The 25,000-nt window shown below is 41.9% G+C and overlaps 1 protein-coding gene across 6 annotated transcripts in view; it reads left to right on the top strand.

The window, feature by feature from the left end:
• tacc2 (transforming, acidic coiled-coil containing protein 2) overlaps window positions 1-25,000 on the top strand; it is a 71,410-nt gene that overhangs the window by 2,989 nt on the left and 43,421 nt on the right. For 3 of the 6 annotated variants that reach the window (XM_065015147.1, XM_065015151.1, XM_065015152.1), the window contains exons 2-8: window positions 4,471-4,580; window positions 5,503-6,623; window positions 6,870-7,297; window positions 12,549-12,609; window positions 13,182-13,404; window positions 14,123-14,172; window positions 15,796-15,917. In XM_065015147.1, the coding sequence (XP_064871219.1) occupies window positions 4,471-4,580; window positions 5,503-6,623; window positions 6,870-7,297; window positions 12,549-12,609; window positions 13,182-13,404; window positions 14,123-14,172; window positions 15,796-15,917 (2,115 nt within the window). The remainder of the gene's footprint in view (window positions 1-4,470; window positions 4,581-5,502; window positions 6,624-6,869; window positions 7,298-12,548; window positions 12,610-13,181; window positions 13,405-14,122; window positions 14,173-15,795; window positions 15,918-25,000) is intronic. The other 3 variants (XM_065015148.1, XM_065015149.1, XM_065015150.1) reach the window with 2 other exon arrangements.

The raw sequence follows: 25,000 nt of genomic DNA, 5'->3' as shown, positions 1-25,000 counted from the left end.
AGGCTACCTGCTGGTTACTGGCCCAACTCTCTAACCACCTGCTGGTTACTGGCCCAAGGCTCTAACCACTAGGCTACCTGCTGGTTACTGGCCCAACACTCTAACCACTAGGCTACCTACTGGTTACTGGCCCAACACTCTAACCACTAGACTACCTACTGGTTACTGGCCCAACACTCTAACCACTAGGCTACCTGCTGGTTACTGACCCAACACTCTAACCACTAGGCTACCTGCTGGTTACTGGTCCAACACTCTAACCACTAGGCTACCTACTGGTTACTGGCCCAACGCTCTAACCACTAGGCTACCTACTGGTTACTGGCCCAACACTCTAACCACTAGACTACCTGCTGTTTACTGACCCAACACTCTAACCACTAGGCTACCTGCTGGTTACTGACCCAACACTCTAACCACTAGACTACCTGCTGTTTACTGACCCAACACTCTAACCACTAGGCTACCTGCTGGTTACTGGCCCAACTCTCTAACCACCTGCTGGTTACTGGCCCAAGGCTCTAACCACTAGACTACCTGCTGTTTACTGACCCAACACTCTAACCACTAGGCTACCTGCTGGTTACTGGCCCAACTCTCTAACCACCTGCTGGTTACTGGCCCAACGCTCTAACCACTAGGCTACCTGCTGGTTACTGGCCCAACTCTCTAACCACCTGCTGGTTACTGGCCCAACACTCTAACCACTAGGCTACCTGCTGGTTACTAGTCCAACACTCTAACCACTAGGCTACCTGCTGGTTACTAGTCCAACACTCTAACCACTAGGCTACCTGCTGGTTACTAGTCCAACACTCTAACCACTAGGCTACCTGCTGGTTACTAGTCCAACACTCTAACCACTAGGCTATCTGCTGGTTACTGGCCCAACACTCTAACCACTAGGCTACCTGCTGGTTACTGACCCAACACTCTAACCACTAGGCTACCTGCTGGTTACTAGTCCAACACTCTAACCACTAGGCTACCTGCTGGTTACTAGTCCAACACTCTAACCACTAGGCTACCTGCTGGTTACTAGTCCAACACTCTAACCACTAGGCTACCTGCTGGTTACTAGTCCAACCCTCTAACCACTAGGCTACCTGCTGGTTACTGACCCAACACTCTAACCACTAGGCTACCTGCTGGTTACTAGTCCAACACTCTAACCACTAGGCTACCTGCTGGTTACTAGTCCAACACTCTAACCACTAGACTACCTGCTGGTTACTAGTCCAACACTCTAACCACTAGGCTACCTGCTGGTTACTAGTCCAACACTCTAACCACTAGACTACCTGCTGGTTACTCGGCCAACACTTCAACCACTAGGCTACCTGCTGGTTACTGACCCAACACTCTAACCACTAGACTACCTGCTGGTTACTAGTCCAACACTCTAACCACTAGACTCCCTGCCTCTCTATATAATATAATATGCGTTAATATATATGCGTTAATATAATATACCTACCTGCCTGCCTGCCTGCCTGCCTGCCTGCCTGCCTGTCTGTCTGTCTGTCTGTCTGTCTGTCTGTCTGTCTGTCTGTCTGTCTGTCTGTCTGTCTGTCTGTCTGTCTGTCTGTCTGTCTGTCTGTCTGCCTGCCTGCCTGCCTGTCTGTCTGTCTGTCTGTCTGTCTGCCTGTCTGTCTGTCTGTCTGTCGCTTGGTTCGTGTGTAAAATGGAGGGGGGAGCGTCTCAGGCGAGCCATTTTCTGTCTCCTGGCTGCAGATTCAGCGCTTTCATTTGCAGACCTAATAATCCAGCCAATCAGACGTAGAGGAACACATACATGCTGACTGGGGTCTTTGTTGGACTAAATATGGGAGATGAACAGAGACAATATTGGAACCATGAAGTAGAACCGTCACAGCGTTGACACATTCGCTCATCAGTTTTCAGACTGGTGATATTTTCTCTCAAAAAGAGAGAAAAAAAAGTATGTATATCTGCACAGATGGTTGTACTGTACGCTAGGAAAATGACTTGACGATCAACATATTTCTTTGTTTTCGTCAGATCAATATCTGTCTGCCAAATCTATCCTACACGGGCTCAATGACAGCTGAGCCACGTTCCAATAGCCATTGTTGTCACTCATTTCTTTATGCTAATGTGGACTGAGAAGAGAGCGATTGTCGTTGTGTTGTAGCTCTGCGTTGCGTTGCGGTTGATTGAGACTATAGACGTGAGACTTTAGAGATTAGTTTTAATGAATCAGAATTCACTCTCTGCATCCTGCAATCTGCATCCAAAAGGAAATAAAACATTTGTAGAGCCACATTATGTTCTGCGAATCGTCGCCCTCTTTTCTACAACAGATGCACAATAGGAGGGACTGGGATCATTCCAGGAGCTAGCCATCGTTCACACATACAGTAGCCTGCTAATACCTTAGCTAGCTATTAACCACATGTTGAATTCACAATGTTGATGTCATCCTAAAAAAGTACAATTACAAGTGCATCTTAACAATACCATTCACTTATGAGTAACCTCTAAATATACATCATTATTCATGAACAAAACGTTGTACCTAAAATAATCAAACTTTTTCTGAAGAAGACAGAAAATGAGTGCCTCAAAATGATTTGAGCAGGAGCACGTAGGGCACACTCCCCTACTCCCAGAGCAACACGTTAGTCGACACTCCCCTACTCCCAGAGCAACACGTTAGTCGACACTCCCCTACTCCCAGGGCAACACGTTAGTCGACACTCCTCTACTCCCAGGATGCACGCAGGGCAACACGTTAGTCGACACTCCCCTACTCCCAGGATGCACCGCAGGGCAACACGTTAGTCGACACTCCCCTACTCCCAGGATGCACGCAGGGCAACACGTTAGTCGACACTCCCCTACTCCCAGGATGCACCGCAGGGCAACACGTTAGTCGACACTCCTCTACTCCCAGAGCAACACGTTAGTCGACACTCCCCTACTCCTAGGGCAACACGTTAGTCAACACTCCCCTACTCCCAGGATGCACCGCAGGGCAACACGTTAGTCAACACTCCTCTACTCCCAGGATGCAACACGTTAGTCAACACTCCTCTACTCCCAGGATGCACCGCAGGGCAACACGTTAGTCAACACTCCTCTACTCCCAGGATGCACCGCAGGGCAACACGTTAGTCAACACTCCTCTACTCCCAGGATGCACCGCAGGGCAACACGTTAGTCAACACTCCTCTACTCCCAGGATGCACCGCAGGGCAACACGTTAGTCAACACTCCCCTACTCCTAGGGCAACACGTTAGTCAACACTCCCCTACTCCCAGGATGCACCGCAGGGCAACACGTTAGTCAACACTCCTCTACTCCCAGGATGCACCGCAGGGCAACACGTTAGTCAACACTCCTCTACTCCCAGGATGCACCGCAGGGCAACACGTTAGTCAACACTCCTCTCCCTACTCCCAGGATGCACCGCAGGGCAGTTAGTCGACACTCCTCTACTCCCAGAGCAACACGTTAGTCGACACTCCCCTACTCCTGGGGCACTTAGTCAACACTCCCTACTCCCAGGATGCACCGCAGGGCAACACGTTAGTCAACACTCCTCTACTCCCAGGATGCACACGTTAGTCAACACTCCTCTACTCCCAGGATGCACCGCAGGGCAACACGTTAGTCAACACTCCTCTACTCCCAGGATGCACCGCAGGGCAACACGTTAGTCAACACTCCTCTACTCCCAGGATGCACCGCAGGGCAACACGTTAGTCAACACTCCTCTACTCCCAGGATGCACCGCAGGGCAACACGTTAGTCAACACTCCTCTACTCCCAGGATGCACCGCGGGCAACACGTTAGTCAACACTCCTCTACTCCCAGGATGCACCGCAGGGCAACACGTTAGTCAACACTCCTCTACTCCCAGGATGCACCGCAGGGCAACACGTTAGTCAACACTCCTCTACTCCCAGGATGCACCGCAGGGCAACACGTTAGTCAACACTCCCCTACTCCTAGGGCAACACGTTAGTCAACACTCCCCTACTCCTAGGGCAACACGTTAGTCAACACACGTTAGTCAACACTCCTCTACTCCCAGGATGCACCGCAGGGCAACACGTTAGTCAACACTCCTCTACTCCCAGGATGCATAATAACAAATCAACATGACATATTGATATATGAACCTGGTGAAATTCACACAGTACTTTAATAACAACTGTTCATTGCTCACAAACCACATTGTCCGTTATATCCAGAGAATGTACAGCGTTGAAGTTTACTAATGTCTCATTTTCCTCTTCCTTCACACCTTTGTCCCTGTGAGGTCCACAGTGTTAGTGAGGTTTATAATGCGTCTCTCTCTCTCTCTCTCTCTCTGTCTCTCTCTCTCTCTCTCTCTCTCTCTCTCTGTCTCTCTCTCTCTCTCTCTCTGTCTCTCTCTGTCTCTCTCTGTCTCTCTCTCTCTCTCTCTCTCTCTCTCTCTCTCTTTCTCTCTGTCCTACAGGAGCTCAGACTCTGACGGAGCGTTCGAGACACCGGAGTCGACCACCCCTGTCAAGTCCCCCACTGGAGAGACAGAAAATCATACCCAGCTGCTGACCTCGGAAGACACCGGTGAGGGAGAGAGACACACACACACACAGAAAGAGAGACAGGAAGGGGAGCGAGAGAGAGAGTGAAAAGGAGAAAAAGAGAGAGACAGCGAGAGAGAGAGAGAGAGAGAGAGAGAGAGAGAGAGAGAGAGAGAGAGAGAGAGAGAGAGACAAAGGAAGACAAAGAGAGAGAGAGAGAGACAAACAGAGAGAGACAAAGAGACAGAGAGAGAGAGAGAGAGAGAGACAGAGAGAGAGAGAGAGAGAGACAGAGAGAGAGAGAGAGAGAGAAACACAGAGAGAGAAAAGCTTAGATCACCCTCTAGTGGTGACTACTGGTATTTCAAAAAAGAGGTTTGCTTTGTTTAGTGAGTCAGACCAGCATCACTGAGTTGCTAAAGGATATAAACAGGTCTTATATATGCAGAAAAGCTTCAGTCATCCATCACATGATGTATGGCGTGTTTTACTAATTGGCCAACTGGGAGGTTGTGTTGAAATATTCAGAGCTCATTCATCAATTGAATTAGACTTGTCTAAAACCAGACACAGCCTCCATCACTCTCTCTCTCCCTCTTTTTCTCACCCTTCATCCCCCCCCCCTCTCTCTCTCTCCCTCTTTTTCTCACCCTTCATCCCCCCCCCTCTCTCTCTCTCTCTCCCTCTTTTTCTCACCCTTCATCTCCCTCCCCCTCTCTCTCTCTCTCTCTCTCTCTCTCTCTCTCTCTCTCTCACCCTCTCTCTCTCTTCTCTCTCTCTCACTCTCTCATTCTCTCCTCTCTCTCTCTCTCTCTCTCTTTCCCTCTCTCACACAAACACATACACACACAAGCATCAGAAGAAAGTAATTTCTCACTCAACCCAAATGCAAACCTTGACAATGCATTGTGGGATTATGTCTCGACTACACAGCACTTGTCATATATATTTCTCTGTTCCTCCAGGTCTTGGCTGTGACTCTGAGGCAGATGGTGAACCCGGGTCAGAGGCTAAAGGTCACCATGGTAGCTCCCTGTCCATAGTCTTTGACGAGGACAAGCCCATAGCTGCTAGTGGAGCGTATAACCTAGACCAGCTCATAGCTGCTGCTGCTGCTGCTGCTGAGGCCCAGAGTCGATCAACTCTAACCCGCTCTCTGAGCCTCCAGGCTGGGGAGCTAGACGGCTCCGGCCCCCTAGACAGCGTAGGATCCTCCCTCTCAATCGGAGACTCCCGTGCCTTGGCTGAGGCCTTTAGTATCGACAGTGGTACTGAGAGTGCTCCTGGGACCCTCCGCAGACCGTCCAAGAAGGGGCCTCTCCGCCCTGGCGGCTCCCTGAAACAGAAGCCTCTCCTCAGGCAGAGCTCTAACCCAGAGAGCCCCCAACCTCCATCCTCTGGTATCACACCGGAGCTGAAAAAGAGCACCAGAACATCTAGCCCCCTATTGGGCTCCGATGACCAGGAAGTAGGAGGAGCCACAACAGACTCTGGCCCTGCCTCGGCCACGCCCAGTCCAGGAGGCACGCTCCGCAGAACCAGGAAGTCACGTGTGGAAAGCCCCGCCACTCTCATTGAAGAGACCAATCACACTAGCCCAGCGACAGATAACCAACCAATCCCAACCCCTACTCCTGTTCCGACCCAGGCCATTTCCATACCCCTCCGACAGGAGGATACCCCCATCCCAGTGCCGGAAGCCCCTCTCCCAGCCAGTGAGGGCTCCTCTCCCATCCCCCCTAGTGGGGCCTACAAATGGGACCCAGACAACTTTGAGGACATCGACCCATTCAACACCGGAGGTAGTAAAGTAGCTAACTCCCCCCCGTTGGGACGGAAAGGAGTCTCTAACTCCCCCCCGTTGGGACGGAAAGAAGTCTCTGCGTCCATTGCTCACAAAACTATCACCCCTGTGTCTAACCCCCCTCCTGTCTCTACTGAGGAACAAGCTCGTCCCTCTACCAGCCCCCCTATTCGCACCTCAGGGGCGGTCAGACTGGAGTTTGACTATTCTGAGGAGACCCTCGAGGAGCCTCCTAAGGCCTCTCCACCTCCCAAGAAGCTGGGCAGGAAGCCAGGCTCCAAGGTTAGTCTGTCATAGGACTGAAAATGGTACCTTTCTTTTCTCTGGCTGATTTCAATGTGTCATTTTTTCTTGTTGCCTGGTGATCTTGCTGATTTGTTTTTCAAGTGACTCGATGTGTTTTTTGAAAAGCGCTTTAAAGTAGTACATTTATTTACAATTATGATTCCTAATAATTGTATTTATGTCATTATTATTATGTTTCTAATATATTTTAATAATATTAACAATAATAATTATTATGATCAGATGCCTCTGAGGAAGCCCAGGATGGGCCTGAAGAAGGTCGTCCAGCCGCCATCGGAACCCCTAGACAACACGCCCGCCACCGTCCCCGGTGATGACCTCCCTATCCATAAGGCTTCCTATAACTTTGACCCCGCCCAGTGGGACGACCCTAACTTCAACCCGTTCGGCTCTAACAGCGAGATCCCCGTCTCTCCCAAGCTGAACAAACCCTCCCGTAGATTCAACTCTGACACCTTCGACGAGTCTGCTGCCTTCAAGTCCTCCTCCAATAGCATGGCTGCGTCTCCGCCCACGGCTGCCTCAGGCTCCGCCTCCTTTGAGGTGTCGGCCAATGACAATGAGGTTGATAACGATAATGATAACGTTGGGGAGCTGGAGGACCACAACCAGAACAAACCATCCAAAACGAAGAAGAAACCTATCAAATCGTAAGTTGGTTTAATTTAAAATAAATATTTTGATGGTCTTTTCTGACCTTATTGAACAGAGAGACAGACAGCATGAAACATAGTGTCAAAGGGAAGTATTCAAACCTCTCCTGACGACATCGTAGGCATGTATGAGACTGCAGCGTTTACCGCTAGACCAGATAGCTGTCCCAGTGTGTGTGTGTGTGTGTGTGTGTGTGTGTGTGTGTGTGTGTGTGTGTGTGAGAGAGAGAGAGAGTACATACACACACATATCTCACTCTGTCTTGTCATATTATCTGCGTGCGGGTGTTTTGACATCTTTATATCCAACCTGACACACACACACACACACACACACACACACACACACACACACACACACACACACACACACACACACACACACACACACACACACACACACACACACACACACACACACACACACACACACACACACACACACACAGTAAACTAGTTACATAAACATAATGTTCCTTAACTAAACTAGTTACATCAACATAATGTTCCTTAACTAAACTAGTTACATCAACATAATGTTCCTTAACTAAACTAGTTACATCAACATAATGTTCCTTAACTAAACTAGTTACATCATCATAATGTTCCTTAACTAAACTAGTTACATCATCATAATGTTCCTTAACTAAACTAGTTACATAAACATAATGTTCCTTAACTAAACTAGTTACATCAACATAATGTTCCTTAACTAAACTAGTTACATCAACATAATGTTCCTTAACTAAACTAGTTACATCAACATAATGTTCCTTAACTAAACTAGTTACATCAACATAATGTTCCTTAACTAAACTAGTTACATCAACATAATGTTCCTTAACTAAACTAGTTACATCAACATAATGTTCCTTAACTAAACTAGTTACATCAACATAATGTTCCTTAACTAAACTAGTTACATCAACATAATGTTCCTTAACTAAAACTAGTTACATCAACATAATGTTCCTTAACTAAACTAGTTACATCAACATAATGTTCCTTAACTAAACTAGTTACATCAACATAATGTTCCTTAACTAAACTAGTTACATCAACATAATGTTCCTTAACTAAACTAGTTACATCAACATAATGTTCCTAACTAAACTAGTTACATCAACATAATGTTCCTTAACTAAACTAGTTACATCAACATAATGTTCCTTAACTAAACTAGTTACATCAACATAATGTTCCTTAACTAAACTAGTTACATCAACATAATGTTCCTTAACTAAACTAGTTACATCATCATAATGTTCCTTAACTAAACTAGTTACATCAACATAATGTTCCTTAACTAAACTAGTTACATCAACATAATGTTCCTTAACTAAAAACTAGTTACATCAACATAATGTTCCTTAACTAAACTAGTTACATCAACATAATGTTCCTTAACTAAACTAGTTACATCAACATAATGTTCCTTAACTAAACTAGTTACATCAACATAATGTTCCTTAACTAAACTAGTTACATCAACATAATGTTCCTTAACTACCGGTAAACTAGTTACATCAACATAATGTTCCTTAACTAAACTAGTTACATCAACATAATGTTCCTTAACTAAACTAGTTACATCAACATAATGTTCCTTAACTAAACTAGTTACATCATCATAATGTTCCTTAACTAAACTAGTTACATCGACATAATGTTCCTTAACTAAACTAGTTACATCAACATAATGTTCCTTAACTAAACTAGTTACATCAACATAATGTTCCTTAACTAAACTAGTTACATCAACATAATGTTCCTTAACTAAACTAGTTACATCAACATAATGTAAACTAGTTACATCAACATAATGTTCCTTAACTAAACTAGTTACATCAACATAATGTTCCTTAACTAAACTAGTTACATCAACATAATGTTCCTTAACTAAACTAGTTACATCAACATAATGTTCCTTAACTAAACTAGTTACATCAACATAATGTTCCTTAACTAAACTAGTTACATCAACATAATGTTCCTTAACTAAACTAGTTACATCAACATAATGTTCCTTAACTAAACTAGTTACATCAACATAATGTTCCTTAACTAAACTAGTTACATCAACATAATGTTCCTTAACTAAACTAGTTACATCAACATAGTTACATCGACATAATGTTCCTTAACTAAACTAGTTACATCAACATAATGTTCCTTAACTAAACTAGTTACATCAACATAATGTTCCTTAAAAACTAGTTACATCAACATAATGTTCCTTAACTAAACTAGTTACATCAACATAATGTTCCTTAACTAAACTAGTTACATCAACATAATGTTCCTTAACTAAACTAGTTACATCAACATAATGTTCCTTAACTAAAACTAGTTACATCGACATAATGTTCCTTAACTAAACTAGTTACATCAACATAATGTTCCTTAACTAAACTAGTTACATCAACATAATGTTCCTTAACTAAACTAGTTACATCAACATAATGTTCCTTAACTAAACTAGTTACATCAACATAATGTTCCTTAACTAAACTAGTTACATCATCATAATGTTCCTTAACTAAACTAGTTACATCGACATAATGTTCCTTAACTAAACTAGTTACATCAACATAATGTTCCTTAACTAAACTAGTTACATCAACATAATGTTCCTTAACTAAACTAGTTACATCAACATAATGTTCCTTAACTAAACTAGTTACATCAACATAATGTTCCTTAAACTAAACTAGTTCCTTAACTTAGTTACATCAACATAATGTTCCTTAACTAAACTAGTTACATCAACATAATGTTCCTTAACTAAACTAGTTACATCAACATAATGTTCCTTAACTAAACTAGTTACATCAACATAATGTTCCTTAACTAAACTAGTTACATCAACATAATGTTCCTTAACTAAACTAGTTACATCAACATAATGTTCCTTAACTAAACTAGTTACATCAACATAATGTTCCTTAACTACCGGTAAACTAGTTACATCAACATAATGTTCCTTAACTAAACTAGTTACATCAACATAATGTTCCTTAACTAAACTAGTTACATCAACATAATGTTCCTTAACTAAACTAGTTACATCAACATAATGTTCCTTAACTAAACTAGTTACATCAACATAATGTTCCTTAACTACCGGTAAACTAGTTACATCAACATAATGTTCCTTAACTAAACTAGTTACATCAACATAATGTTCCTTAACTAAACTAGTTACCTCAACATAATGTTCCTTAACTAAACTAGTTACATCAACATAATGTTCCTTAACTAAACTAGTTACATCAACATAATGTTCCTTAACTAAACTAGTTACATCAACATAATGTTCCTTAACTAAACTAGTTACATCAACATAATGTTCCTTAACTAAACTAGTTACATCAACATAATGTTCCTTAACTAAACTAGTTACATCAACATAATGTTCCTTAACTAAACTAGTTACATCAACATAATGTTCCTTAACTAAACTAGTTACATCAACATAATGTTCCTTAACTAAACTAGTTACATCAACATAATGTTCCTTAACTAAACTAGTTACATCAACATAATGTTCCTTAACTAAACTAGTTACATCAACATAATGTTCCTTAACTAAACTAGTTACATCATCATAATGTTCCTTAACTAAACTAGTTACATCAACATAATGTTCCTTAACTAAACTAGTTACATCAACATAATGTTCCTTAACTAAACTAGTTACATCAACATAATGTTCCTTAACTAAACTAGTTACATCATCATAATGTTCCTTAACTAAACTAGTTACATCAACATAATGTTCCTTAACTAAACTAGTTACATCAACATAATGTTCCTTAACTACCGGTAAACTAGTTACATCAACATAATGTTCCTTAACTAAACTAGTTACATCAACATAATGTTCCTTAACTAAACTAGTTACCTCAACATAATGTTCCTTAACTAAACTAGTTACATCAACATAATGTTCCTTAACTAAACTAGTTACATCAACATAATGTTCCTTAACTACAACATCAACATAATGTTCCTTAACTAAACTAGTTACATCAACATAATGTTCCTTAACTAAACTAGTTACATCAACATAATGTTCCTTAACTAAACTAGTTACATCAACATAATGTTCCTTAACTAATCAACATAATGTTCCTTACTAGTTACATCAACATAATGTTCCTTAACTAAACTAGTTACATCAACATAATGTTCCTTAACTAAACTAGTTACATCATCATAATGTTCCTTAACTAAACTAGTTACATCATCATAATGTTCCTTAACTAAACTAGTTACATCAACATAATGTTCCTTAACTAAACTAGTTACATCAACATAATGTTCCTTAACTAAACTAGTTACATCATCATAATGTTCCTTAACTAAACTAGTTACCTCAACATAAACTAAACTAGTTACATCAACATAATGTTCCTTAACTAAACTAGTTACATCAACATAATGTTCCTTAACTAAACTAGTTACATCAACATAATGTTCCTTAACTAAACTAGTTACATCAACATAATGTTCCTTAACTAAACTAGTTACATCAACATAATGTTCCTTAACTAAACTAGTTACATCAACATAATGTTCCTTAACTAAACTAGTTACATCAACATAATGTTCCTTAACTAAACTAGTTACATCAACATAATGTTCCTTAACTAAACTAGTTACATCAACATAATGTTCCTTAACTAAACTAGTTACATCAACATAATGTTCCTTAACTAAACTAGTTACATCAACATAATGTTCCTTAACTACCGGTAAACTAGTTACATCAACATAATGTTCCTTAACTAAACTAGTTACATCAACATAATGTTCCTTAACTAAACTAGTTACATCAACATAATGTTCCTTAACTAAACTAGTTACATCAACATAATGTTCCTTAACTAAACTAGTTACATCAACATAATGTTCCTTAACTAAACTAGTTACATCAACATAATGTTCCTTAACTAAACTAGTTACATCAACATACTGTTCCTTGATGATGTTGATGATGTTGCTGAAAGTCTCTTTCTAAATTCCCCAGGTAATGTGAATGACATGTATCTGAAGCTGAACGTAAACAAACGATACAAGAGACAGAATAATAATTGAAAAACGTACCTAAGTTGTTAGTAATAAGATATATAATATTATGTATCTATTGATTAAGTATTGATTTGATTGGTTGATTAAGTCTCTGCCAGAGATGACATGTTGTGTTCAGTGACTTCTGATCGTCTCTCTCTTCTTCCCGTTCCAGGAACACTTTCAGAGTCAAGAGGTCCCCAAAGAGGTCGGCCATGTCTGATCCATCATCACAAGTGAGTCAGTTCTCTCTTACACTCATGTGTGCACGCACGCACACACACACAGCTCCTCACCTCCTCACGTCCTCACTTCCTCTCCTCACCACTACACTTCCTCACCTCCTCAAATCCTCACGTCCACACCTCCTCACCTCCTCAAATCCCCACTTCCACACCTCCTCACCTCCTCAAATCCTCAAATCCTCACCTCCTCACCTCCTCACCTCCTCAACCTCTTCATCTCCACAACCTCTTCACGTCTTCACATCCTCACTTCCTTACCTCCTCACTTCCTCACCCTCCTCACTTCTTCACCTCCTCGCTTCCTTACCTCCCCACTTCCTCACTTCCTCAACCTCCCCACCTCCTCACCTCAACCTCCCCACCTCCTCACCTCCTCAACCTCCCCACCTCCTCACCTCCTCAACCTCCTCACCTCCTCACCTCCTCAACCTCCCCACCTCCTCACCTCCTCACTTTCTCACCCTCCTTACTTCCTCACCTCCTCATGTCTTCACTTCCTCACCTCCACACCTCCTCACCTCCTCATGTCCTCACTTCCTCACCCCCTCCTTCCTCCGCTCCAGGAGCCCACCCCAGTAGATGAAGCCCAGCCTCCTATCCCCCCGCTACAGGACGACCACGCCACAGACGAGGAGAAGTTGGCCTCTTCCTCCAATCACAAAGAGAAGCTTGCTTCCTCAGCCAATCACAAATGGGAATCCATGGAGGCGGAGCTAACCTCTGACCCCCAGGAGGACTTCCCGCAGCCATCTGACCTCACAGCCTTCGTCAACGAGAACAATCGAGGTGAGTGTGTGTGTGTGTGTGTGTGTGTGTGTGTGTGTGTGTGTGTGTGTGTGTGTGTGTGTGTGTGTGTGTGTGTGTGTGTGTGTGTGTGTGTGTGTGTGTGTGTGTGTGTTTAAAAATAAATCAATTAGTCATCAATTAGTTCAAGAGTTAATGTCTCCATGTACAGGACGATATGTCATCCATACGTGTGCTCCCCCAGTTATTGATTTCTAATTGGCAGCGAGCCCATGCAGCTAGCTATCCAGCCCTTTACTAAACCCTGACCCCTAGAAGGGTAGAGGAGAGCCACACTACCCAGAGGCTGTGTCTGCGTGACTGGGTTTAAACTGGGTCATGTTGTTATACAGATAGACAGACAGACTGTCCCACCAGTCCAGTCCAGTCTAGAGTATCTGATGTTCTCTCCCCTCTTTCATTTTTCTCTCTTCTCCCTCCTCTCTTCTCTCCTTTTTGTCTCTAACCATCTCTCTTCTCCCTCCTCTCTTCTGTCATTCTGTCTCTAACCATCTCTCTTCTCCCTCCTCTCTTCTGTCATTCTGTCTCTAACCATCTCTCTTCTCCCTCCTCTCTTCTGTCATTCTGTCTCTAACCATCTCTCTTCTCCCTCCTCTCTTCTCTCTTTCTTTCTCTAACCATCTCTCTTCTCTCTTTCTGTCTCTCTTTCGTTCTCTCGTACTTGTGTCTCTAAATCTGTCTGTTCTATTGTCTCCCTCAGTGCCAGACTATGAGATTGAGTACATGGAGAAGATCGGCCCCCCTTCGCCGGTGAGTATATATCCACAATCTGTGCTGTCAGTCAGATAAGAAGGAGTGAGAAGATAGAACTGAAACCAGCTCATGTTATGATCCTGATCTATGAAGATGTAATACTGGTTAATTAGGTCTATATGTTTGCTCGTGAAACTGACTGTCCTTGAGACTGACTGTCCTAGAGACTGAGACTGCCTGTCCTTGAGACTGAGACTGTCCTTGAGACTGAGACTGGCTGTTCTTGAGACTGACTGTCCTTGTGACTGAGACTGACTGTTCTTGAGACTGACTGTCCTTGAGACTGAGACTGACTGTTCTTCAGACTGACTGTCCTTGAGACTGAGACTGACTGTCCTTGATACTGAGACTGACTGTCCTTGAGAGTCAGACTGACTGTCCTTGAGACTCAGACTGACTGTTCTTGAGACTGAGACTGACTGTTCTTGAGACTGACTGTCCTTGAGACTGAGACTGACTGTTCTTGAGACTGACTATCCATGAGACTGACTGTTCTTGAGACTGACTATCCTTGAGACTGACTATCCTTGAGACTGACTGTTCTTGAGACTGACTGTCCTCGAGACTGACTATCCTCGAGACTGACTATGCTCGAGACTGACTATCCTTGAGACTGACTATCCTTGAGACTGACTGTTCTTGAGATTGACTATCCTTGAGACTGACTATCCTTGAGACTGACTGTTCTTGAGACTGACTATCCTTGAGACTGACTATCCTTGAGACTGACTATCCTTGAGACTGACTATCCTTGAGACTGACTGTTCTTGAGACTGACTATCCTTGAGACTGACTATCCTTGAGACTGACTATCCTTGAGACTGACTGTTCTTGAGACTGACTATCCTTGAGACTGACTATCCTTGAGACTGACTATCCTTGAGACTGACTGTCCTTGAGACTGACTATCCTTGAGACTGACTATCCTTGAGACTGACTATCCTTGAGACTGACTCCCCTTGAGACTGACTATCCTTGAGACTGACTGTTCTTGAGACTGACTGTCCTTGAGACTGACTATCCTTGAGACTGACTATCCTTGAGACTGACTATCCTTGAGACTGACTGTTCTTGAGACTGACTATCCTTGAGACTGACTATCCTTGAGACGGACTATCCTTGAGACTGACTCCCCTTGAGACTGACTCCCCTTGAGACTGACTATCCTTGAGACTGACTATCCTTGAGACTGACTCCCCTTGAGACTGACTATCCTTGAGACTGACTGTTCTTGAGACTGACTGTCCTTGAGACTGACTATCCTTGAGACTGACTATCCTTGAGACTGACTGTTCTTGAGACTGACTATCCTTGAGACTGACTATCCTTGAGACTGACTCCCCTTGAGACTGACTATCCTTGAGACTGACTGTTCTTGAGACTGACTGTCCTTGAGACTGACTATCCTTGAGACTGACTGTTCTTGAGACTGACTATCCTTGAGACTGACTATCCTTGAGACTGACTGTTCTTGAGACTGACTGTTCTTGAGACTGAATATCCTTGCATACTTTAGTTTCTTCTGATCATCAAAGAAAACGTGTGTGTTTGTGCATCTGACATGGTTTAACTCTTGCTGTATGTTTATCTGCCTCTCTGTCTCTCTCTCTATATATATAGACTCTGTTTGTGAAGAAACCTTCGACTCTCTACCTGAAGCTGGACTCTGTGACAGACAGCCTGACCAAGCCTAACCAAGGATCAGAACTCAACTCTCCCTGCACAGGGTACAACACACTGGGGTACAACACACTGGGGTACAACACACTGGGGTACAACACACTGGGGTACAACACACTGGGGTACACACACACACACACGCACACACGCACACGCACACACACACACACACACACACACACACACACACACCAGTGGAGGCTCCTCAGAGGAGGAAGGGGAGGAACGTCCTACTCAGTGAATTTCAGAAAAAGAAAAATAGTGAAAAAGTTATCCTTGTTATGTAAAATTATGCTAAATATATTCACGTCACCAAATAACTGACTAAAATAATGTAGCTAATTTAGCCTACTCACCAACCTGACTCAAACAGAGAGGAATGCTATTTATGTTAGCTAGCTGGCTAAGGCTATCGAACACTGCTATGTTAGCTAGCTGGCTAAGGCTCTCGAACACTGCTATGTTAGCTAGCTGGCTAAGGCTATCCAACACTGCAACTCTTCCAAGTCATGGTAAGTTTTTTAAATTTATTGCCACTGGGGCCTGCCGGTGTAACTGCTAAACTGCTTGCTGTACACTGTACTGCTTGATTGTAGTGGGTTTACTAACGCGTTCGTTCTAGTCACTATGTTGACTATGACCTTAGCTAATATGGTGACAACAATGTTGGCTGTGTGGAGCAGTTAGCGGTTATGATACGAAGGTTTGGCTTGGAGAGGTTTTTTTTCCGCCTGGTCACAGACTGCTGTTGTGTTGTCTGTCATAGTTGAAGTGTACCTATGATGAAAATTACAGGCCTCTCTCATCTTTTTATGTGGGAGAACGTGCACAATTGGTGGCTGACTAAATACTTTTTTAGTGAAACTGTTACTCAATATGTTTTTTATGGCCTAATAGTTCCCCCCAAAAAATGTCCTACAAATTTATATTTTGTCATTTTTTTTTGATACTTCAAGTGGTCTTAAAATTCTAAATCAAATAGCTAAATGATGCTTGGCGTGACCTTCTTAATAAAACAATTCCATATAGTATAACCCCTCCTCCTTAGTATAACCCCTCCTCCTTAGTATAACCCCTCCTCCTTAGTATAACCCCTCCTCCTTAGTATAACCCCTCCTCTTTAGTATAACCCCTCCTCTTTAGTATAACCCCTCCCCCTTAGTATAACCCCTCCTCTTTAGTATAACCCCTCCTCTTTAGTATAACCCCTCCTCCTTAGTATAACCCCTCCTCCTTAGTATAACCCCTCCTCCTTAGTATAACCCCTCCTCCTTAGTATAACCCCTCCTCTTTAGTATAACCCCTCCTCCTTAGTATAACCTCCTCTTTAGTATAACCCCTCCTCTTTAGTATAACCCCTCCCCCTTAGTATAACCCTCCTCCTTAGTATAACCCCTCCTCCTTAGTATAACCCCTCCTCTTTAGTATAACCCCTCCTCCTTAGTATAACCCCTCCTCTTTAGTATAACCCTCCTCCTTAGTATAACCCCTCCTCCTTAGTATAACCCCTCCTCTTTAGTATAACCCCTCCTCCTTAGTATAACCCCTCCTCTTTAGTATAACCCCTCCTCTTTAGTATAACCCCTCCTCTTTAGTATAACCCCTCCTCCTTAGTATAACCCCTCCTCCTTAGTATAACCCCTCCTCCTTAGTATAACCCCTCCTCCTTAGTATAACCCCTCCTCCTTAGTATAACCCCTCCTCCTTAGTATAACCCCTCCTCTTTAGTATAACCCCTCCTCTTTAGTATAACCCTCCTCCTTAGTATAACCCCTCCTCCTTAGTATAACCCCTCCTCCTTAGTATAACCCCTCCTCTTTAGTATAACCCCTCCTCTTTAGTATAACCCCCCTCCTCCTTAGTATAACCCCTCTCCTTAGTATAACCCCTCCTCCTTAGTATAACCCCTCCTCTTTAGTATAACCTCCCTTAGTATAACCCCTCCTCCTTAGTATAACCCCTCCTCCTTAGTATAACCCCTCCTCCTTAGTATAACCCCTCCTCTTTAGTATAACCCCTCCTCCTTAGTATAACCCCTCCTCCTTAGTATAACCCCTCCTCCTTAGTATAACCCCTCCTCTTTAGTATAACCCCTCCTCCTTAGTATAACCCCTCCCTCCTTAGTATAACCCCTCCTCCTTAGTATAACCCCTCCTCCTTAGTATAACCCCTCCTCTTTAGTATAACCCCTCCTTTAGTATAACCCCTCCTCCTTAGTATAACCCCTCCTCCTTAGTATAACCCCTCCTCCTTAGTATAACCCCTCCTCCTTAGTATAACCCCTCCTCTTTAGTATAACCCCTCCTCCTTAGTATAACCCCCCTCCTTAGTATAACCCCTCCTCCTTAGTATAACCCCTCCTCCTTAGTATAACCCCTCCTCCTTAGTATAACCTCCTCTTTAGTATAACCCCTCCTCTTAGTATAACCCCTCCTCCTTAGTATAACCCTCCTCCTTAGTATAACCCCTCCTCCTTAGTATAACCCCTCCTCTTTAGTATAACCCCTCCTCCTTAGTATAACCCCTCCTCCTTAGTATAACCCCTCCTCCTTAGTATAACCCCTCCTCTTTAGTATAACCCCTCCTCCTTAGTATAACCCCTCCTCCTTAGTATAACCCCTCCTCCTTAGTATAACCCCTCCTCCTTATAACCCCTCCTCCTTAGTATAACCCCTCCTCCTTAGTATAACCCCTCCTCTTTAGTATAACCCCTCCTCCTTAGTATAACCCCTCTTCCTTAGTATAACCCCTCCTCCTTAGTATAACCCCTCCTCCTTAGTATAACCCCTCCTCTTTAGTATAACCCCTCCTCCTTAGTATAACCCTCCTCCTTAGTATAACCCCTCCTCTTTAGTATAACCCTCCTCCTTAGTATAACCCCTCCTCCTTAGTATAACCCCTCCTCCTTAGTATAACCCCTCCTCCTTAGTATAACCCCTCCTCCTTAGAATAACCCCTCCTCTTTAGTATAAACCCTCCTCCTTAGAATAACCCCTCCTCTTTAGTATAAACCCTCCTCCTTAGTATAACCCCTCCTCCTAGTATAACCCCTCCTCTTTAGTATAAACCCTCCTCCTAGTAAACCCCTCCTCCTTAGTATAACCCCTCCTCCTTAGTATAACCCCTCCTCCTTAGTATAACCCCCTCTCTTTATTATAACTCCCCCCTTTAGTATAACCCCTCCTCCTTAGTATAACCCCTCCTCCTTAGTATAACCCTCCTCTTTAGTATAACTCCTCCTCCTTAGTATAACCTCTCCCCCTTAGTATAACCCCTCCTCTTTAGTATAACTCCTCCTCCTTAGTATAACCCCTCCTCTTTAGTATAACCCCTCCTCTTTAGTATAACCCCTCCTCCTTATTATAACTCCTCCTCTTTAGTATAACTCCTCCCCCTTAGTATAACCCCTCCTCTTTAGCATAACTCCTCCTCCTTAGTATAACCCCTCCTCTTTAATATAACCCCTCCTCCTTATTATACCCCCTCCTCTTTAGTATAACTCCTCCCCCTTAGTATAACCCTCCTCTTTAGTATAACCTCCCCTTAGTATAACCCCTCCTCTTTAGTATAACCCCTCCCCCTTAGTATAACCCCTCCTCTTTATTATAACCCCTCCCCCTTAGTATAACCCCCTCCGCCGGCTTAGCCACTTAATTAAACAGAAGCCAACGGAACAAAACGGGGAGGGAACTACCTGATTTTTGTTCCAATAAGAATCTTGTTTTAGTTGCAAAACAGAATGTTTGCAGTAATGATTACACCCCAGATTAGCTAGATGCAGGCAAGAGTGTACAAGTCTCTCGATTAGTGCACCTACGTTGTAAACGTTCATTCATAGGTTGTAGCAACCTCATGATGGATAAAGGGAAAATGTGATCCTCATGTAGTAGCCTAAACATATCGATGTTACATTGAACTGGGTGAATGGAATATGAACGACAGTCATCCAATATGTAGTAGCCTAAACATATCGATGTTACATTGAACTGGGTGAATGGAATATGAACGACAGTCATCCAATATGTAGTAGCCTAAACATATCGATGTTACATTGAACTGGGTGAATGGAATATGAACGACAGTCATCCAATATGTAGTAGCCTAAACATATCGATGTTACATTGAACTGGGTGAATGGAATATGAACGACAGTCATCCAATATGTAGTAGCCTAAACATATCGATGTTACATTGAACTGGGTGAATGGAATATGAACGACAGTCATCCAATATGTAGTAGCCTAAACATATCGATGTTACATTGAACTGGGTGAATGGAATATGAACGACAGTCATCCAATATGTAGTAGCCTAAACATATCGATGTTACATTGAACTGGGTGAATGGAATATGAACGACAGTCATCCAATATGTAGTAGCCTAAACATATCGATGTTACATTGAACTGGGTGAATGGAATATGAACGACAGTCATCCAATATGTAGTAGCCTAAACATATCGATGTTACATTGAACTGGGTGAATGGAATATGAACGACAGTCATCCAATATGTAGTAGCCTAAACATATCGATGTTACATTGAACTGGGTGAATGGAATATGAACGACAGTCATCCAATATGTAGTAGCCTAAACATATCGATGTTACATTGAACTGGGTGAATGGAATATGAACGACAGTCATCCAATATGTAGTAGCCTAAACATATCGATGTTACATTGAACTGGGTGAATGGAATATGAACGACAGTCATCCAATATGTAGTAGCCTAAACATATCGATGTTACATTGAACTGGGTGAATGGAATATGAACGACAGTCATCAATATGTAGTAGCCTAAACATATCGATGTTACATTGAACTGGGTGAATGGAATATGAACGACAGTCATCCAATATGTAGTAGCCTAAACATATCGATGTTACATTGAACTGGGTGAATGGAATATGAACGACAGTCATCCAATATGTAGTAGCCTAAACATATCGATGTTACATTGAACTGGGTGAATGGAATATGAACGACAGTCATCCAATATGTAGTAGCCTAAACATATCGATGTTACATTGAACTGGGTGAATGGAATATGAACGACAGTCATCCAATATGTAGTAGCCTAAACATATCGATGTTACATTGAACTGGGTGAATGGAATATGAACGACAGTCATCCAATATGTAGTAGCCTAAACATATCGATGTTACATTGAACTGGGTGAATGGAATATGAACGACAGTCATCAATATGTAGTAGCCTAAACATATCGATGTTACATTGAACTGGGTGAATGGAATATGAACGACAGTCATCCAATATGTAGTAGCCTAAACATATCGATGTTACATTGAACTGGGTGAATGGAATATGAGCGACAGTCATCCAATATGTAGTAGCCTAAACATATCGATGTTACATTGAACTGGGTGAATGGAATATGAACGACAGTCATCCAATATGTAGTAGCCTAAACATATCGATGTTACATTGAACTGGGTGAATGGAATATGAACGACAGTCATCAATATGTAGTAGCCTAAACATATCGATGTTACATTGAACTGGGTGAATGGAATATGAACGACAGTCATCCAATATGTAGTAGCCTAAACATATCGATGTTACATTGAACTGGGTGAATGGAATATGAACGCGACAGTCATCCAATATGTAGTAGCCTAAACATATCGATGTTACATTGAACTGGGTGAATGGAATATGAGCGACAGTCATCCAATATGTAGTAGCCTAAACATATCGATGTTACATTGAACTGGGTGAATGGAATATGAACGACAGTCATCAATATGTAGTAGCCTAAACATATCGATGTTACATTGAACTGGGTGAATGGAATATGAGCGACAGTCATCCAATATGTAGTAGCCTAAACATATCGATGTTACATTGAACTGGAGTGAATGGAATATGAGCGACAGTCATCCAATATGTAGTAGCCTAAACATATCGATGTTACATTGAACTGGGTGAATGGAATATGAACGACAGTCATCAATATGTAGTAGCCTAAACATATCGATGTTACATTGAACTGGGTGAATGGAATATGAACGACAGTCATCCAATATGTAGTAGCCTAAACATATCGATGTTACATTGAACTGGGTGAATGGAATATGAACGACAGTCATCAATATGTAGTAGCCTAAACATATCGATGTTACATTGAACTGGGTGAATGGAATATGAACGACAGTCATCCAATATGTAGTAGCCTAAACATATCGATGTTACATTGAACTGGGTGAATGGAATATGAGGGACAGTCATCCAATATGTAGTAACCTAAACATATCGATGTTACATTGAACTGGGTGAATGGAATATGAACGACAGTCATCAATATGTAGTAGCCTAAACATATCGATGTTACATTGAACTGGGTGAATGGAATGAGCGACAGTCATCAATATGTAGTAACTGCCTAAACATATCGATGTTACATTGAACTGGGTGAATGGAATATGAACAGTCATCAATATGTAGTAGCCTAAACATATCGATGTTACATTGAACTGGGTGAATGGAATATGAACGACAGTCATCCAATATGTAGTAGCCTAAACATATCGATGTTACATTGAACTGGGTGAATGGAATATGAACGACAGTCATCCAATATGTAGTAGCCTAAACATATCGATGTTACATTGAACTGGGTGAATGGAATATGAACGACAGTCATCCAATATGTAGTAGCCTAAACAGTGATGTTACATTGAACTGGGTGAATGGAATATGAACGACAGTCATCCAATATGTAGTAGCCTAAACATATCGATGTTACATTGAACTGGGTGAATGGAATATGAACGACAGTCATCAATATGTAGTAGCCTAAACATATCGATGTTACATTGAACTGGGTGAATGGAATATGAACGACAGTCATCCAATATGTAGTAGCCTAAACATATCGATGTTACATTGAACTGGGTGAATGGAATATGAGCGACAGTCATCCAATATGTAGTAGCCTAAACATATCGATGTTACATTGAACTGGGTGAATGGAATATGAGCGACAGTCATCAATATGTAGTAGCCTAAACATATCGATGTTACATTGAACTGGGTGAATGGAATATGAACCAGTCATCCAATATGTAGTAGCCTAAACATATCGATGTTACATTGAACTGGGTGAATGGAATATGAGCGACAGTCATCCAATATGTAGTAGCCTAAACAATGGATGTTACATTGAACTGGGTGAATGGAATATGAGGACAGTCATCAATATGTAGTAGCCTAAACGTATCGATGTTACATTGAACTGGTGAATGGAATATGAACGACAGTCATCAATATGTAGTAGCCTAAACGTATCGATGTTACATTGAACTGGGTGAATGGAATATGAACGACAGTCATCAATATGTAGTAGCCTAAACAGGATGTTACATTGAACTGGGTGAATGGAATATGAGGGAACAGTCATCCAATATGTAGTAGCCTAAACTGGGTGATATCGATGTTACATTGAACTGGGTGAATGGAATATGAGGGACAGTCATCAATATGTAGTAGCCTAAACATATCGATGTTACATTGAACTGGGTGAATGGAATATGAGGGACAGTCATCCAATATGTAGTAGCCTAAACATATCGATGTTACATTGAACTGGGTGAATGGAATATGAGCGACAGTCATCCAATATGTAGTAGCCTAAACATATCGATGTTACATTGAACTGGGTGAATGGAATATGAATGACAGTCATCAATATGTAGTAGCCTAAACATATCGAATTGAACTGGGTGAATGGAATATGAACGACAGTCATCAATATGTCAGGGGCCTAAACATATGATGTTACATTGAACTGGGTGAATGGAATATGAGGGACAGTCATCAATATGGTTAAACATATCGATGTTACATTGAACTTCAGGTGAATGGAATATGAAAACAGTCATCCAATATGTAGTAGCCTAAACATATCGATGTTACATTGAACTGGGTGAATGGAATATGAGCGACAGTCATCCAATATGTAGTAGCCTAAACATATCGATGTTACATTGAACTGGGTGAATGGAATATGAACGACAGTCATCCAATATGTACCTAAACATATCGATGTTACATTGAACTGGGTGAATGGAATATGAGCGACAGTCATCCAATATGTAGTAGCCTAAACATATCGATGTTACATTGAACTGGGTGAATGGAATATGAACGACAGTCATCAATATGTAGTAGCCTAAACATATCGATGTTACATTGAACTGGGTGAATGGAATATGAACGACAGTCATCCAATATGTAGTAGCCTAAACATATCGATGTTACATTGAACTGGGTGAATGGAATATGAACGACAGTCATCAATATGTAGTAGCCTAAACATATCGATGTTACATTGAACTGGGTGAATGGAATATGAACGACAGTCATCAATATGTAGTAGCCTAAACATATCGATGTTACATTGAACTGGGTGAATGGAATATGAACGACAGTCATCCAATATGTAGTAGCCTAAACATATCGATGTTACATTGAACTGGGTGAATGGAATATGAACGACAGTCATCCAATATGTAGTAGCCTAAACATATCGATGTTACATTGAACTGGGTGAATGGAATATGAACGACAGTCATCCAATATGTAGTAGCCTAAACATATCGATGTTACATTGAACTGGGTGAATGGAATATGAACGACAGTCATCAATATGTAGTAGCCTAAACATATCGATGTTACATTGAACTGGGTGAATGGAATATGAACGACAGTCATCCAATATGTAGTAGCCACTAAACATATCGATGTTACATTGAACTGGGTGAATGGAATATGAACGACAGTCATCCAATATGTAGTAGCCTAAACGTATCGATGTTACATTGAACTGGGTGAATGGAATATGAACGACAGTCATCCAATATGTAGTAGCCTAAACGTATCGATGTTACATTGAACTGGGTGAATGGAATATGAACGACAGTCATCCAATATGTAGTAGCCTAAACGTATCGATGTTACATTGAACTGGGTGAATGGAATATGAACGACAGTCATCAATATGTAGTAGCCTAAACATATCGATGTTACATTGAACTGGGTGAATGGAATATGAACGACAGTCATCAATATGTAGTAGCCTAAACATATCGATGTTACATTGAACTGGGTGAATGGAATATG

Source organism: Oncorhynchus nerka, unplaced genomic scaffold, assembly GCF_034236695.1.
Source record: "Oncorhynchus nerka isolate Pitt River unplaced genomic scaffold, Oner_Uvic_2.0 unplaced_scaffold_1654, whole genome shotgun sequence".
Taxonomy (NCBI): domain Eukaryota; kingdom Metazoa; phylum Chordata; class Actinopteri; order Salmoniformes; family Salmonidae; genus Oncorhynchus; species Oncorhynchus nerka.
The sequence above is the reverse complement of the archived record's forward strand: the minus strand, read 5'-3'. Positions and strand labels throughout refer to the sequence as shown.